Below are 14,343 nucleotides of genomic sequence, written 5' to 3'. Positions count from 1 at the left end.
TCCCCCCTGCCTCGCTACCCGCCTGGCCACGGGAGGGCAGATTTGGGGTAAAACCAGCCAGAAATAAGCAAAGGACAGGCCAGACGCGTGGTGGCACTTGGCAGTCCCCAGGGCTCAGTATCGCAGACACTGCAGCGGAGATGGGGGCTCAGCCTTGGGGTCCCCAGTGTCCTCCCTTCACCGCACGGCAGCACCGAGCAGCAGCGACCAAGGCTCCCCCGGGTCACACCGGTGTGTGTCCCCCCCTCCCCGGCTCTCGGTCCTCCTCGGCCACCCTAGAAGATGCTGACCCTCTTACCACAGCACAGGTGGGGCTCATGGATGGCGTCCCACATCACCACCAGCTCGTAGGGCGCAAAGTGATGCACCAGCAGCAGCTCCCGCTAGTAGCAGGGATGGAAGGGGTCGGCTTTGCCCAGCGGCCCCACGCCCGTGGTGCGGATGCCGGTGGGAGGCGGGCGGCAGCCCTGCCTTCTCCAGAGACATGCCCAGGTAGACGTCGTCGATGGGGAACAGCGTGATGTTCTGCGATTGCCGGGCGATGATGCGGGCGGTGAAGCCGGACATGAGCATCCCGCCGCCGTAGGGCGGGTACCGCTCGGCCACCATGAGCTGCTGCGGCACAAAGTACTTGCTGCCCTGGACCCAGACGGGGGAGTTGTTGACGAAGAGCTGCCCCACCATGAGGTGCTTCTCCTGGGCGCCCTGGTTGGCCATGGCGAAGTGGACCATGTTGTCTGTATTGACAAAGACGTCATCGTCGCCATTGGAGATGAAGTGGGCGCCGGGACAGTGCTCCTCCAGCCAGGAGTGCAAGAGGACCTGCTTCAGCGTCAGGTTGGAGAACGTGTCCTTGAAGTCCCACTGCAGCGCGTCCCGGTGCTCCCGCTGCTCCACCCGCAGCAGCCGGTTGAGTTTCTTGGCATCCCGGGCGTTGGGGGACACTCCCACGAGGAAGACCCTGCGGATGAAGGCTCCATCGAAGGCGGTGATGACTTAATGGCCAAGAGGAGGAAGACGCTGGGGGAGCCCTCAGGCCCCCTGCACTTGCCGGGGACGCCGAGCAGCGCCGGGAAGGAGCGGCAGTGCCGGTACCGCATGAAGTCCTGCACGTGGCCGGGCAGGCTGGCGAAGTTGGGGATGTCATGCACTGAGACGTTGGCCACGCACGGGACAGCGGTGGGCGGCACCCGGAGCGGGGGGAGCCGAGAGGCTGGCTGGGGGCAGGGGGGCATTTTGTGCTGGGGGGGCAGCGTGGTAGAACAGGTAGCAGAGCCCCAGCACCCCCACGGCCACCGGAGCCCACAGATCCAGCCTGCAGCACCCCAGGGATGTGCTCTGCAAGAGATGGGGAGGGGGATTGGGCGCTGGGCATCCCCGCAGCCCCCGGGCCGTCCGGACCCACATCCGGGGTGCAGCATCCTTCCCCACAGAGCTGCTGGCAGGCGGAGGGGACCGGGGAGATGTCCCCTCGCCGGACGGTCACACCGTGCCACCAGAAAGCTGTTTGCTGCTGCGCGGGGGGAGCCCAGGCTGGGCAGGGCACCCACGGGTGCTGGGCAGAGTCCGGCTCCTCCAGCCGCACTGGGCAACAGACCCTAAATGAGCAATAACGTGCTGGTTCTGGGATGGGGTCATTCTCTGGGAGAGCCCCAAAACCTGGGGGTGGCCAGCAAAGGCGCACAGCCCCCCCGGCGCAGGGGGGTTACCGAAGGAGGTACCACCAGCTTGAGGCATCGTCAGGTGGTGGGGGGTGGTCCTGGGTGCAAGGAGCCCACCCTGGTTTGCTGCGAGCAGCGCTCGCCCTTAGAGACAAAGCAGTGGGACAGGGCCCCCCCCCAAAAACATGGGGACCCAGCAAGAGCCCGGCTGCCACTTGTCCCCTGGCCCTGTGCAGAACCCGGCCAGACCTCGCCCAAGGTGGGGACCCTGTCCCAGGGCCCAGGAGCACCCACTGGGACCCCCCGCACTGCAAAGAGCCATGAGACCCCCCGGGCCCCTGTGGTACCTTGTCACAGAGCCAGCTCGGGGCCATCAGCACACCACACCTGTCCCCAGCAGCACAGGGATCTGCTGTGGGGACCCTCCCCCTGCCAGCTGCCGTGTCCTCCTGTCCCTCCACCCGTCCGTCTGTCCACGCACCCGTCTGTCCGTCCAACTGCCGCAGCTGGGACAGCGGCACCCAGGGGTGCAAGGAACAGGCTTAGCAGAGCGCTGCCGGCTCCCTGCCTCAGTTTCCCCCAGTCCCTCAACTGGCAGAAACCAGGAGGGTGAAGTCCCAAACGTGGTGGCAAAACCAGTTCTGCAACAGTGAGCCACGGGACAGAGGACATAAGGATTTATCAGGTGAATTGCGATTTCGGTGACAATGACAAGCTGACAAGCCATGGGCAAAAAGCCACACGGGCGAGGGGTGTGCCAGCCGGCGTGCACGTCCCTGTGCTGGTGGCACAGTGTGACACTAACGGGGAAGACCCCAGACCCTTCGACACCCTTCGGGACTTTTCCACCTTTCACCATCACCCCCGGGTGACATGTGGGCAGAGGACCAAGGATTCCACAAGCAGGATTTGAGAGGTAGGAATTTGGCTATAAAAAGGGACATGAAGAAGCGCAGGAGCATGGCCACCACCCCGAGGACACCTCTGGCCACCGTCCCCATCACAGGGACTGAGCCAGGCACCGAACCACTTACTGCAAAACACATCGTGGGAGCCAAGACTACAAATCCCATTATAAACATCACAGGAGCCAAAAGGGTGGTGAAATCTCTCTCTCTCTTTTCTCTCCTTTTGATTTCTTTTTAATAAGTAACGGCAGCTATAAAACCCCACCTGTGCCGCGAAACTTCCTGCTGCTAAGTTATTTACCAATTGGGCTGAGCCGCAAAATAAAAGTCTTTTGTTTATAGACCTTAAGTGTGGCGTATGCTCCACCCCAACCAAGAGCACAGATTAATCTGAGTCACCTGTCCCCCGTGCTGGGCGGGATGTGACAGTGGCACATCAGCCGAGCCCTGTTGCCAGGGAGGAGCCCGGATGCCCCAGGGATGGGTATCGTGGCAGGAAGGAGTTATTAGAAAATAGTGTTTAATAAACCAGACAACACGGAGACACCAAACAAGAGCCCACGAGCACCCGCTGGGACCCCCTTGCACCACAAAGAGCCATGAGACTCCCCCCAGACCCGCCCGGTACGTTGTCACAGAGCCAGCTTGGGGACATCCTCACACCGCGCCGGGCACCCATCTGTCCGTCTGTCCACCCGCCCCTCTCTGCCCGTGGGGCAGCAGCACCCGTGGGTGCAAGGAAAGGGCTGAGCAAGGGGCTGCCGGCTCCCTGCCTCAGTTTCCCCCGGCCCCGCAGCGCCGGAGCCCCCAGGGAGCCGCGGCGCATCAGCCGAGTCCCGTTTCCAAGGAGCCCGGAGGCCCCGGGGATGGGCGTCGCGGCAGGAGGCGGGGAAGTGGGGGGGCGGTTATTGGAAAATAAAGTGTTTAATAAAAGAGCAGCTCCTGCCCCCTTCACAGCACAGAGGAGGGCGGAGGGGACCGACCGCCGGGCAGCAGGAGACGACACGGTGACAGTCACAGAACGGGGGCCGGAGGGAGAGGAGGAGGAGGAGGCAGAGGAAGGGGAGGAGGCGGCAGGACCCCCCCCAGCCCCGTCCAGTGTTTCAAGTTCACACAACCAAGGGGGAAGCCCGGGGGGGCTCGGGGGGTCCAGCAGGAGGTGGCTCAGGACCCTGCCAGGTAGATCCCTGCGGAGGAAAGGCGGTGAAGGGGGGGTGCCAGGATGGGGGGACATGCCCAGGGTGAAGACGGTCACCGACGAGGGGCCAGGGCTCCACGCCAGCCTCGAATTGGGCTACCTGCACCCCCCCCGGGCTGGGCAGTGGCCAGGGAGGGGGGAAAGGAGCTTGGGGGGGCAGGGAAGGGATCCCGGGCACCCCAGGGAGCAAAGAGGGGACCCCAGTGTACGCAGGGATATGGGGAGCAGAGAGGGGACCCCAGTGTACGCAGGGATATGGGGAGCAAAGAGACCCTAGTGTATGCAGGGATATGGGGAGCAGAGAGGAGACCCCAGTGTACGCAGGGATATGGGGAGCAGGGAAGGGACCCTGTGCACCCCAAGGAAGGGACCCCACGCACCCCAGGGCCACAGGGGATGATGAAGGGACCCCTGCACCGCCGGGGCCCCCCCAGGCCGTACCTGTAGCAAACCTCTTCTTGACCAGCGACATGCGGTACCCGGCGCTTGCCAGCTCCAGCTCGACGCCCGACAGCGTGCTGCCCTCGCTGCTGAACTGGGCAGCCACCGGACTGGGCTTACTGGGCCCGCAGAGGGGCTCCCAGCTGGCCGAGAGCCGGCCGCAGCCTGGGGGGGACAGCGGAGATGTTTGGGGGGGTCTGTGGGGGCAAACCTGGACCCTGCTCCCCAAACAGCACAGGGACAGCCTCACCTCCCTGCCCCAGGGCACCGGGGACATCCAGCAGCCTCCAGAGCAGCCTCTTCTCCTCCAGGTTCCTGCGGGGACACGGGGACATCCCCAAGCCCCCAGACCCCCAAATCCCCCTTCACTCCACCCCGTCCCCCCGCTCCCACCTCCCTCCCTTCCCCTCCCCATTTCCCAGCTCAAGGTCCCCCTCTCCCACCCCGGGGATGTGTTTGGGACCCCCGGTTCCTTTGTGTCCCCCCCCAGCCCTTACCAGCTGGCCGTGGGCTGCAGCCGCAGGTTGGTGAGGGGCTCGTCCACGGGCAGGAGGACGTGGACGTTGGCGAGGGCCACGGGCAGCGCCATGGCGCCGGCGTTGTAGCCGTACTCGACGCTGACCCGCGTGGCGCCGGGCGAGCAGTCCCAGTGCACGCAGAGCCGCAGCGGCGCCGCGCCGGGGCCCAGCCGCGAGAACTGGGGGGGTTGGTGAGGGGGTTTGGGGTGGGGGGGCGTGCAGCGAGAGCCTCCCACCCCCAGGAGCTTTGTGGGGGTCCGGGGGTCCCAGCTCTCCTCGCTCGGGGCTCACCTGGTACTTGAGCAGAGCCACGTTGTAGTAGGAGGCGGCCGGACTCTGCTCCGCTTGTTTCTGCAGGTGCCCAGTCAGCGCTGCCATGTTCAGCCAGAAATCCTTGGTGCTGGGGTCACTTTGGGATGGGTCACTGTGGGGACAAGGTCAGAGCAGTAACGGGGCACCGCGGGAAACCCAGCGCCCTGATACCCAGCTCCCCATCGCTGCATCCACTGGCTCACAGGGATGCTCTGGTTCCCTGGGGACTCCAGGAACCCCATGTACCCCAGTACTCAGCTTCCAGCGCTGTACGCGCCAGCTCCCAGGATGCCCAGACACCCCCAAAAAAACAGGTACCCCCGTGTACCCCAATATCCAGCTCCTAGCAATGTATCTGCCAACTCCCAGCCACCCGCATAAAATCAGGTACCCCGTGTACCCCAAAATACAGCTCCCCATCACTGCATCCACCAGCTCGTAGGATGTCTGTGCCCCAATTCCAGCCCCCCCATCACTGCATCCCCCACCTCCCAAGGTCTCTGTACCCCAATACCAGCTGCCTGGCGTCCCCAAGCAGCCGGCGGGGTGGTGTCACCATGTCCCCGCACCTGTAGAGCAGGTCGGCGTTGGGCAGGAACTGCTCGATGGCGCCGGCGTTGAGCAGGCGGAAGCTGAGCACGGGGGGGGCCGCGCTCCCGCTGAAGACGCGGACGATGCCGGCGGGGAAGGACATGGTGAGCTCCCCCGTCACCTTCACCAGGCAGCTGCCGGGACAGGCCGGGGGTCAGCGGACACCCCAGGTGGGACGCGGCGGATGGAAGGGGTGGCCCTGACCCCCCCGGGACCCCCATACCTGTCGGCGTCGCGCCCCTTGAAGTACGCGTGGACGTACTCGGTGAAGGCGGTGGCCACGGGCAGCGCGTCCTGCGAGCCCAGCACCACGGGGCTGGGACCCCGCGACAGCCCTGGGGAGGCACATGGCGGGGGGCGGGGGGTCAAAGCCTGGATGGGACCTCCCCCCAAACCTGTTGGGGCGGCTCAGGACCCCACCAGGTACATCCCTGCAGAGGAAAGGCGGTGAGCGGGGGTGCCAGGATGGGGGGCATGCCAGGATGGGGGGACATGCCCAGGGTGAGGACGGTCACCGTCGAGGGGCCAGGGCTCGACGCCAGCCCCAAACTGGGCTACCCGCACTCCCCCCGGGCTGGGCAGCGGCCAGCGAGGGGGGAAAGGAGCTTGGGGGGGCAGGGAGGGGACCCCAGGCACCCCAGGGAGCAGAGAGGGGACCCCAGTGTACCCAGGGACACGGGGAGCAGGGAGGGGACCCCAGGCACCCCCCCCAAAATCCCTCAGGACCCACCGAGCGCCGGCTGGGAGACGGCAAAGAAGCCGCGCTCGCCCAGGCTGGCGGGCGCCGAGTGCGAGGGGCCGCAGCTCCAGGAGGGCGAGGGGCTCAGTGAGCGCGACTGTGGGGCGACAGGGTGTCCGGGGTGGGGTCTGGGTCTGGCCCCCGCCGTGGGGGGCCCCCAGCCCAGCCCCGCTCCCCCCACCGGCCACGCACCAGGTCGGAGTTGCTGCCGGCAGCCAGACCGGCCGCAGGTCTCTTGGTGCGGGAGCGGCGCGGGGGGGCCACGAGCGGGACCTCCCGGGGGGCTGCGCTGGGCCGGGCCGGGGGAGCATCTGGGGGGGGGTGAGGAGAGAAACCCACCACCAGGGAGGTTCAGCAGGGTCTCACCAGTGCCAGGAGCTGGGCAGGTCTCAGCCCAGCTCAGGGGCAGAGCAAAGGGTAAGGGGGGAGCAGAGTTAAGGGGGATTTGGGGGGGCAGCTCCCGCACCCCCACCACTGACCCGGCTCAGGCTGCGGCGGGGGAGCCACCGACGTGCCACCCTCCATCAGCCTTGTCCCCAAGCCTTGGCAGGTCCATGGCGAGGGGCTGGAGGACTCTCCCCCGCTGGGGGGGGCCGGGGAGGAGGAGGAGGACGAGGCCGAGTTGGAGGAAGGACAGGGCAGAGGGGGATGATGGTCCCCGCCAGGGCTGTGGGCTCTGACCCATGGCGGGGGCTCCCCAAAAGGGTCGGGCGAAGGGGCTTCGGGGGGCACTGTCCCGCTGGCGCAGCGGCTGCGTCCCCGGGGGGCCGACCCCCCGTCCCCCCCCAGCCCCTTGGCCCCGGGGCCATTGAAGACGGCGAAGCTGGGGGGCTCGGGGAGGCGGCCGGCGGGGCTGCGGGGCCGCGGCACCCACGCCCCGGGGTCCCGGGTGGCGGGGGGTGGCGGTGGGGGGGGGTCCAGGGGGCCACCCCGCTTGGAGAGGGGGCTCTGCGGTGTTCCCGGCTGCGGGGTCCAGGGTCTGGAGTCTGGGGAGGGTCCGGGTGGGGGGTGCGAGGGCGAGTCCAGCCCCGAGTCCTCCACGTTCTCCGGGGAGGAGGAGGAGAAGGGGGAGGACGAGGAGGTGAGGACGTAGGCGCGGGGGGCTGTGGGGAGACCCCGTGTCAGAGCGCTGCGGGGGGGGGCCACGGCACACCATGGATGCCGGGGTCCCCCCTGACCCCCATCCTCCCCGACCCCCCCGAATCCTCACCCGGGAAATCCTCCGCTTCAAATGCCGACTCCAGGGGGGGCCCAAAGAGAGCGGCGGGGGGCACCGCGTCCGGGGGGGCTGTCCCGGGGCCGCTGTGATGGGGACAGAGGAGGTGGCTCAGTGTCTCCCCCCTGGGACTCCACGGGGTCCCACACCACAGCACACTGGTCCCTCCCTGCCCCGTACCTGTTCACCTGTGTCACCGGGTGTCCCCTCCCAGCATCGTCACCTGTGGGGAGAGGGGACACATTGGGGTTGCATCCCACACCTCCAGGAACCCTCCTGCATCCCCGGGACCCCCCAGCATGGTGTCACCTCCCGCCAGCGTCCCCTTGGGGTCCATGTCACTTGGGGCTGGGGTCAGAGATGCCACGTGCCCTGCAGAGGGACAGGGACAGGCAGCATTAGGGGACATGGAGCCAGGAGGACCCCCAAGCCGCAGCCACGCCGAGTCCCCAGGGTGGCACTTACGGGACGACTGTCGCTTGACGGTGCCCTGCAAGAGATTGGGGACAGGGGGTCACTGTTGGCCCTGGCACAGTATCTGGGGACCCCGCAGCCCCCCCCAGGCTCACCCCAATGCTGGGGGGCAGGATGAGGTTCCCCACGGTGGCCTTGAGCTGCTCCATGGTGGCCTCAGCGCTGTCACTCGCCTCCTGGGGCTGTACCGGTTTGATGTGGACATAAAACTTGCGGGGCTCGTCCTCGTCATAGTCGGAGTCACTGGAGGAGCAGACGTGGTTCTCTGCCTCGGCTGAGCCCCCGTCAAGGCAAAAATCCCCAAAATCCCCCAAATCCCACCCCAAAAAAATCACACACACCCCCTACGCCAGCACAAGGATACTGCGGGTGACATCAGGGCGCACGGTGAACCCGTCCTCATCCACCTCTGGGCAGCCCTGCAGGGAGATGCTCAGAGAGGCGCTCGCTTCCCAGTCCTCCCAGTATGGGAAAACCCAAGCCTGGCACTGGGATACTCACCACCTCGGCATCGGGGGATTCCCTGGGGAAGGAGAGGGGCAGCGTCACATCCCAAAGCGGGGAAGGGATGTGGGATGCAGGGGTGTAGGAATGCGGGAATGCGATGCAGAGATGGGATGCAGGGATATGAGGCTATGGGATGGGATGTGAGGATGCAGGGATGGGATGTGGGATGTATGGATGCAGAGAAACAAGGATGTGGAACACAGGGACAGGATGTGGAATGCAGGGATGTGGGAATGGGGGATGCAAGGATGTAAGGATGGGATGTGGGATGTAAGGATGCAGGGGTGTGGGATGCAGGAATGGGATGCAGGAGGCAAGGATGTGGGATGGGATGCAGGATACAGAGGACACAGGGACACGGGGACAGAGTAGACGGGGATCTTACACAGCATCACGATCCCTCTCCTTCCTGCTTAACCCGGGGATGCGAAAAGCTTTACTACGGCTCCTCTTGGGTCCTGGCGGGGGGGGACGACAGTGTGATGAGCAGCCCCCCCTTAACATCTCCAAAGTCCCAGGCGTGGGGGCTGCTGGATGCAGACGTACTTGCCTTCCTGCGCTGGGGCCAGGCGGTACTCATCGAAATCCAGCGCTCCTGCCACCGAGAGCAGGATCAGCCGGGCACCACGGCTCCGTCCTTGCACGAGGGAGGGGGGAGCATCGCTCTTGTGCAAAAGGGGGGAAACACAACCTCACCTGGCCGCTCCCGCCCCGTGCCCTTGCTCTCAGCAAACCTCCGCAGCAGCATCTCGGTGCCGATATTCTCCACGTTTTGCTTGAATTCTTCATGCACCTGGGGGAAAAAAAAAAAAAAAAAAGGGAGGGACACTGTATTCAAAGAGGGGGATAGTTCGGGGCTGTCCCCAAGCTGTTACACCTCCTTGGGTACGTACCTGCCCGATCTGGACGTGGGTGTCCTCCACAGAGTGCGAGTAGGAGCCGATGAGACCCTTCATGTGGCGTAGGTGGGCTTCTTCCACCTCCTGGAAGCGCTGGGGGGGGCAAAGGGGGGGTTTAAGCAGGATGGCAGCTCCCCCGGGGTCAGCGTGTGGACAGGGAGGGAGGTTCAGGCAGGGTGGCATGTCTCCAAGGAACAGGGCTCATCCAGCGTGACATGTCCCCAAGGAGAGGAGCTCATCCAGGGTGACACGTCCCCATGTGTTGGCATCACCATGGCGGGGTGCTCAGCCAGGCTGGCATGTCCCCAAGGACCAGCCTGTCCCAAAGCGGGAAGGGATGTGGGATGAGGGGATGGGACGCGGGATGCAGGATGTGAGGATGCGATGCAGGATGCACAGATGGGATGCGGGGATACGAGGATGCGGGATGCAGGGATGGGGTGCGGGGATACGAGGATGCGGGATGCAGGGATGGGATGCGGGGATGCAGGGATGCGGGATGAATGCAGAGATACAAGGATGGGATGCGGAGATGCAGGGATGCGGGAATGCCCCCAAGAACCGCCGCACCGCGCACCCGAGCATCACCTGCACCCACCCCGCTCCTGCCTGCACCCCCTGCCTGCACCCCCTGCCCACCGCGGCCGAATCCAGCATCCTCTGCTCGAAGTCGGCGCGGGCAGCGTTGTACTTCTCCACCGCCCGCCGCAGCGCCTCGCCCGCCTTCTTCGACTTGAGCTCCGCCTGCGGGGACCCAGCGGTGGCCGTCAGAGCCCGGGACGGGGACAAAGGGACCGCAAGGACCATCCCAGGGTTGCAGGAGGGGTCTGACCTTGTCGATCTCCTTCTGGCTGGTGCCCTCCTTGCGCAGCCGCTCGTACTCCTGGCACTTGCTGTGGTAGCTCTCCTTGGACTTGGGCAGCAGCTGGGCCACCCCGTGCAGCAGCTGGACGGCCTCCAGCGTCCCCGACACCTCCTCCTTGGACTGGGGGGGGACACGGAGGGGTGGGCGGGGGGGGGCTCGGGGTGGGTGGGGGTGAGCTGGCGGGGGGCACGCGCTACCTTCTTGTGCACCCGGCCTTGCTCCTCGCCGTAGCGCGAGATCTCCTTGATGAGGTCGTGGAGCTTCTTCATCAGCTCCAGGTGGCAGAGGGCCAGCTTGTCCGAGGAGATGCGGAAAACCTCCCAGAGCGGCGCGAAAGTCCTGGGCGGGCGGGGGGGGGGGGGGGGGGGCAGCAATGAGCAGGGTGTCCCACCCCCACTCAGGGTGTTCCGGACCCCCGAGACCCCCCCTTACCCCAGCTGGGTGCCGTTGGTGGCCATCTTCGACAGCTTCACCATGGCCTTGGCGTAGTTCTCCTCAATGGCAGCTCTGGGGACAGTGGGGAGGGGGCGCTGGGGACAGCGCCTGGCGATGCCGGGACCCCCCCATGGCCGCCCCCCCAGCCCGGTACCTCTCACGGACGAAGTCGGCCAGCTCCTTGGTGGAGATCTGCCCGTGCTTCATGTTGTGGTAGAGCACGTCGAAGCCGTGGTTCTTCTCGCCCTGGTGGGGGGGCCACCTTCAGCAACCAAAATCCCGCAGCACCACATGGCATGGGGACTCCCCCCGCAGGATGGTGACACCACCAGGAGCACCCGCTGGCACCAAGCACCATTTGGGGTGGAAACATTTCGGGGTGCACAGGGGAAACTGAGGCAGGGGGAAGAGGAAGATGCCGGCGGCTGCCAAACCCCGGCAGAGCCGAACCAGGAAGCACCGGCCGCGCCTCGTGGTGCTGCCAACTCCCCCCCCCGGTGCCGGGATGGGGAGCCCCGTGGGGACAGGAACGTCACCACGGCCAGGGGACCCACGGGTACTCGCACCCATCGCTCCCCCCTTCCCTCAGCAATTAATTGGCAGCGTTAACGGAGGCGTCGGGCCTTGCAAAATGACCGGTGGCGATGAACCCCTCCCCGCAGCAAGCCCCAGAGGGTGGGGGGCACCCATGGGTGGGGGTCCAGGCTTACCCAGAAGTGCTCGGTGAAGTAGGACATCTTGGAGGGGGGGGGGGGGACGGCGGCGCGGGGACCCGCAGCTCAGCTCCCGGCGCCCTGGGGACACACCTGGCCCTTACCGGGGGGGTTTGGCACGGACCCCCCCGCACCACGCCTGCACCCGCCGCTATTTATCGGTTTTGCTGGGCAAGCGCAGCCCCGTGGCCATGGAAACCGCAGGCTCCCCCGTGCCCCCCCCCACCGCTGCGGCCCCCTCCCCACGGCGGGCAGCACCCCGGGGGGGCCGGGGGGGCCACCCGGGCAGCGCTGGGGCCTGACACCAGATACGCAGCTAAATAATAAATGAGCGGCTGCTGCGTGACGGCGGCTGCTCCTGGCCCGGCCGTGCCGGGGGGCCCCCACCCCCCGAAAACCACCCCCCCTGCCCGGCCTACCCCTTCCCCCCAGAAACGGGGACCCAGACATACGCCTCCCCCCGGCCCGAACCCCGAATGCACCCAGTCGTGCCGGGGGTCACCTGCCGGAGCAGCCCCCCAGCACTCAGACGGGGGGACCCCCAGGCTGTGCCCCCCCAGCCCTGCTCCCCATCATGCACTGGAGAAAAACAGGAAACCAAAAAATCGTGCGTGGCTGGAGGTTGGTGTGACGGGGGAGGGGGGGACCCCACTCACCCTGGGCTGCTGGGGGGCTCGCGGGGCCCCCCCGATCATCCTGCTGCACGCCGGGCGTCTGGGGGGAGAAAGAAGGGGGTCAGGGCAGCCGCAGCCCCCCAAACCCCGCTCCTGCTCCCCCGATCCGGCCGTACCCTCCGCACAGGCTCAGCCACCTGTGTCTGAGCGGGGCGGGCTCAGCGCGGCCCCCCCGCGGGGCTGGAGGGGAAGCGGGGCTGGGGGAGCACCGGGGGGGACTCAGGGCCCCCCGGACCCCGACCCGCCGCCGGTCACGAGCGGCCGCAGACACCGCGAACCCGCCGCCACCGGCCAAAGTCCCCGGAGGTGGCAGCGGCCACCGAGTCCCCGAGCGGGCCGGGGGGTGCGGGGGGGTGCGGCATCCCGCCGGGCTGCGGCATGGACCCCCCGGGACCCCCCGCGCCCCCCAGCCGGGCGGCCCCGGCCACCCGCAGCGGTGACCTTCAGCGGAGCGGGGAGCGGGGGACGCGGGCGGCCCCCCCAGGGGTGCGGGGGGCGCTCTGGGGGGCGCCGGATCCCGCCCGGCTCGGGGAACGGCTGCACCTGCCCGGGCCGGGGGTGCTCAGTGAGGGGGGGGGTTGCGGGGCGGGGGGGTCTGTGCACCCCCACACTCCGCCGCTAGTGGGTCTGCTGGAGGGAGAAGCACCGCGGGGGAGTCGGGGTGTGCACAGGGGTACAGATGCACCCCCCCTCCCAAAAAAAAAAAAAAAAAAGGAGGGAAAGCGCCGAGCCGAGCCCTGCACCTGCAGCGGGGGGCTCGCGGTGGGGGGCTGCCCGCAGCACCGGGAACGGCGCTTTCGGTAGAGGGGGCTGCCCCGTTGCACGGGGAAAGGGGGGCTTCTATTGGGGAGGGGGCACCGGGGGTTGCCCCGGCCCCCAGGGCGGGGTGCGCTGCAGCGGCGAGCAGAGCGGGAGGGCTCTTGCTAAGGAGGCGGGGCGCGGGGCTGCACCCCAGCCCCGGGGAGGGGGATGCTGCAGCGGGGGGGCTGCGCCCTCGCACCGCGCGGGAGCGGCGGGGGCTGCACGGTGGGACCGGGGGGCTGCACCCCGCTCCGGTACGGCAGGGCCGGGGGTCGCTCTTTGCTCCGCGGGCGGGACCGGGCGGCCGCGGGACCCGGGCCCGGCGGGGCCGCACTCACCTGCGGGGCCGCCCCCGCCCCGCTCCGCTCCGCCGCCGCCCCGCGCCCGCTCCGGGACGCGCGCTCCGCGCCGGGACCGCGCCGAGGGCGGGGGGAGCCGCGGGCCACGCCCCCTCCTGCCGCGCCGCCTCGCTATTGGTCACCGCTCCCGGTAGCGGTTACCGCAGCCTGCGGCCGCCGCCTCTCATTGGCCAGGACGCCGCCGCGCCGCGCGCGGGGAGGGGGGTGATTTGCATTTTTAAAGCGGCCGCCGCCCCTCGAACTGGGAGGGGATGCGGGGGGCGATGCGTGGCGGGCACAGAGATCCCCGCACTGGCACCACGGCCCTGGGGCTCCCACCATCCCCGGGGCTGCCACCCTCCCGGGCTCCCGGTCCCCCAGAGCTCCCGGTGCCGCTGTGCCCGGTGCTAAAGGTGCTACCGCACCCCCCCGCACCCGCGCCCGACGGCTGCAACCGCACCCCCGGGCCAGCCCCCGGTGCAGCCGCCCCCGCCGGTGCCAGCCGGTGCCTCGCACCCGCTGAGCTCATGCCCCGGCTCCGGCTGACACCGGAGCGGCCGCAGCGCAGCTGCGGGGCGGGGAGCGGGAGCGGCCGGGGGAAGCGGGGGCTGCCCGGGGGGGGAGACCGGGGGGGTCTTTCCAACCACAAACAACCCCCCACCCGAGATGGGGACCCGGCCCCGCGCCAGCCAGGGTGCCACAGCCAACGGTGGCGGAGCTGGGGGCTCAGAGGGGCCCTGTGGGACAGTGACAGTGACAGACCCGGCCCCCCCGCCCCAGCACTGGGAGTCACCACGGAGTGACACCCCCCCCCCGCCGCAGGACCCCCGAGGAGCACCCCGCACCCTGAGACGCTGCCACGGCCCCGCTGCCAGAGCAAAGGGCCTGGGGGCAGGAAGGTGCTGGGGACAGAGATTTTGGGGACAGGGAGGTTTTGGGGGTGGCTGGGGGGGGGGGGAGCTGGGGGGGTGGCAGAGGGTGGGTGGAGGGTTTTGCTTCCCTGGTCCTGCCAGGCTCAGGCTGACCCCACAGGGTGGGGGCTCAGCTGGAGCC

At 68.1% G+C, this 14,343-nt stretch overlaps 2 protein-coding genes across 2 annotated transcripts; both read right to left on the bottom strand.

The window, feature by feature from the left end:
* Positions 1–275: 275 nt before the first annotated feature.
* Positions 276–1,407, bottom strand: B3GNT3 (UDP-GlcNAc:betaGal beta-1,3-N-acetylglucosaminyltransferase 3). Its single transcript, XM_065652852.1, is given in 4 exon segments — positions 276–447; positions 449–986; positions 989–1,191; positions 1,193–1,407. Coding segments are annotated over 4 exon segments (1,128 nt in total).
* A 2,155-nt stretch (positions 1,408–3,562) lies between these two features.
* On the bottom strand, positions 3,563–12,187 carry FCHO1 (FCH and mu domain containing endocytic adaptor 1). Its single transcript, XM_065652425.1, has 27 exons — positions 12,134–12,187; positions 11,475–11,558; positions 10,919–11,010; positions 10,762–10,836; positions 10,527–10,668; positions 10,297–10,449; positions 10,104–10,208; positions 9,459–9,557; positions 9,262–9,358; positions 9,116–9,160; positions 8,961–9,023; positions 8,415–8,506; positions 8,154–8,327; positions 8,050–8,074; positions 7,894–7,956; positions 7,765–7,807; positions 7,579–7,670; positions 6,848–7,471; positions 6,561–6,679; positions 6,360–6,465; positions 5,853–5,964; positions 5,608–5,763; positions 5,018–5,150; positions 4,706–4,905; positions 4,459–4,523; positions 4,209–4,373; positions 3,563–3,756 (listed from the first exon to the last, which is right to left on the bottom strand). Exons 2-27 carry the CDS (start codon positions 11,499–11,501, stop codon positions 3,734–3,736), a joined length of 3,090 nt encoding a protein of 1,029 aa, XP_065508497.1. The 5' UTR covers positions 11,502–11,558; positions 12,134–12,187; the 3' UTR covers positions 3,563–3,733.
* Positions 12,188–14,343: the final 2,156 nt, after the last annotated feature.

This window comes from Caloenas nicobarica, chromosome 27, assembly GCF_036013445.1.
Source record: "Caloenas nicobarica isolate bCalNic1 chromosome 27, bCalNic1.hap1, whole genome shotgun sequence".
NCBI lineage: Eukaryota > Metazoa > Chordata > Aves > Columbiformes > Columbidae > Caloenas > Caloenas nicobarica.
This window is presented reverse-complemented; position numbering and strand designations above follow the sequence as displayed.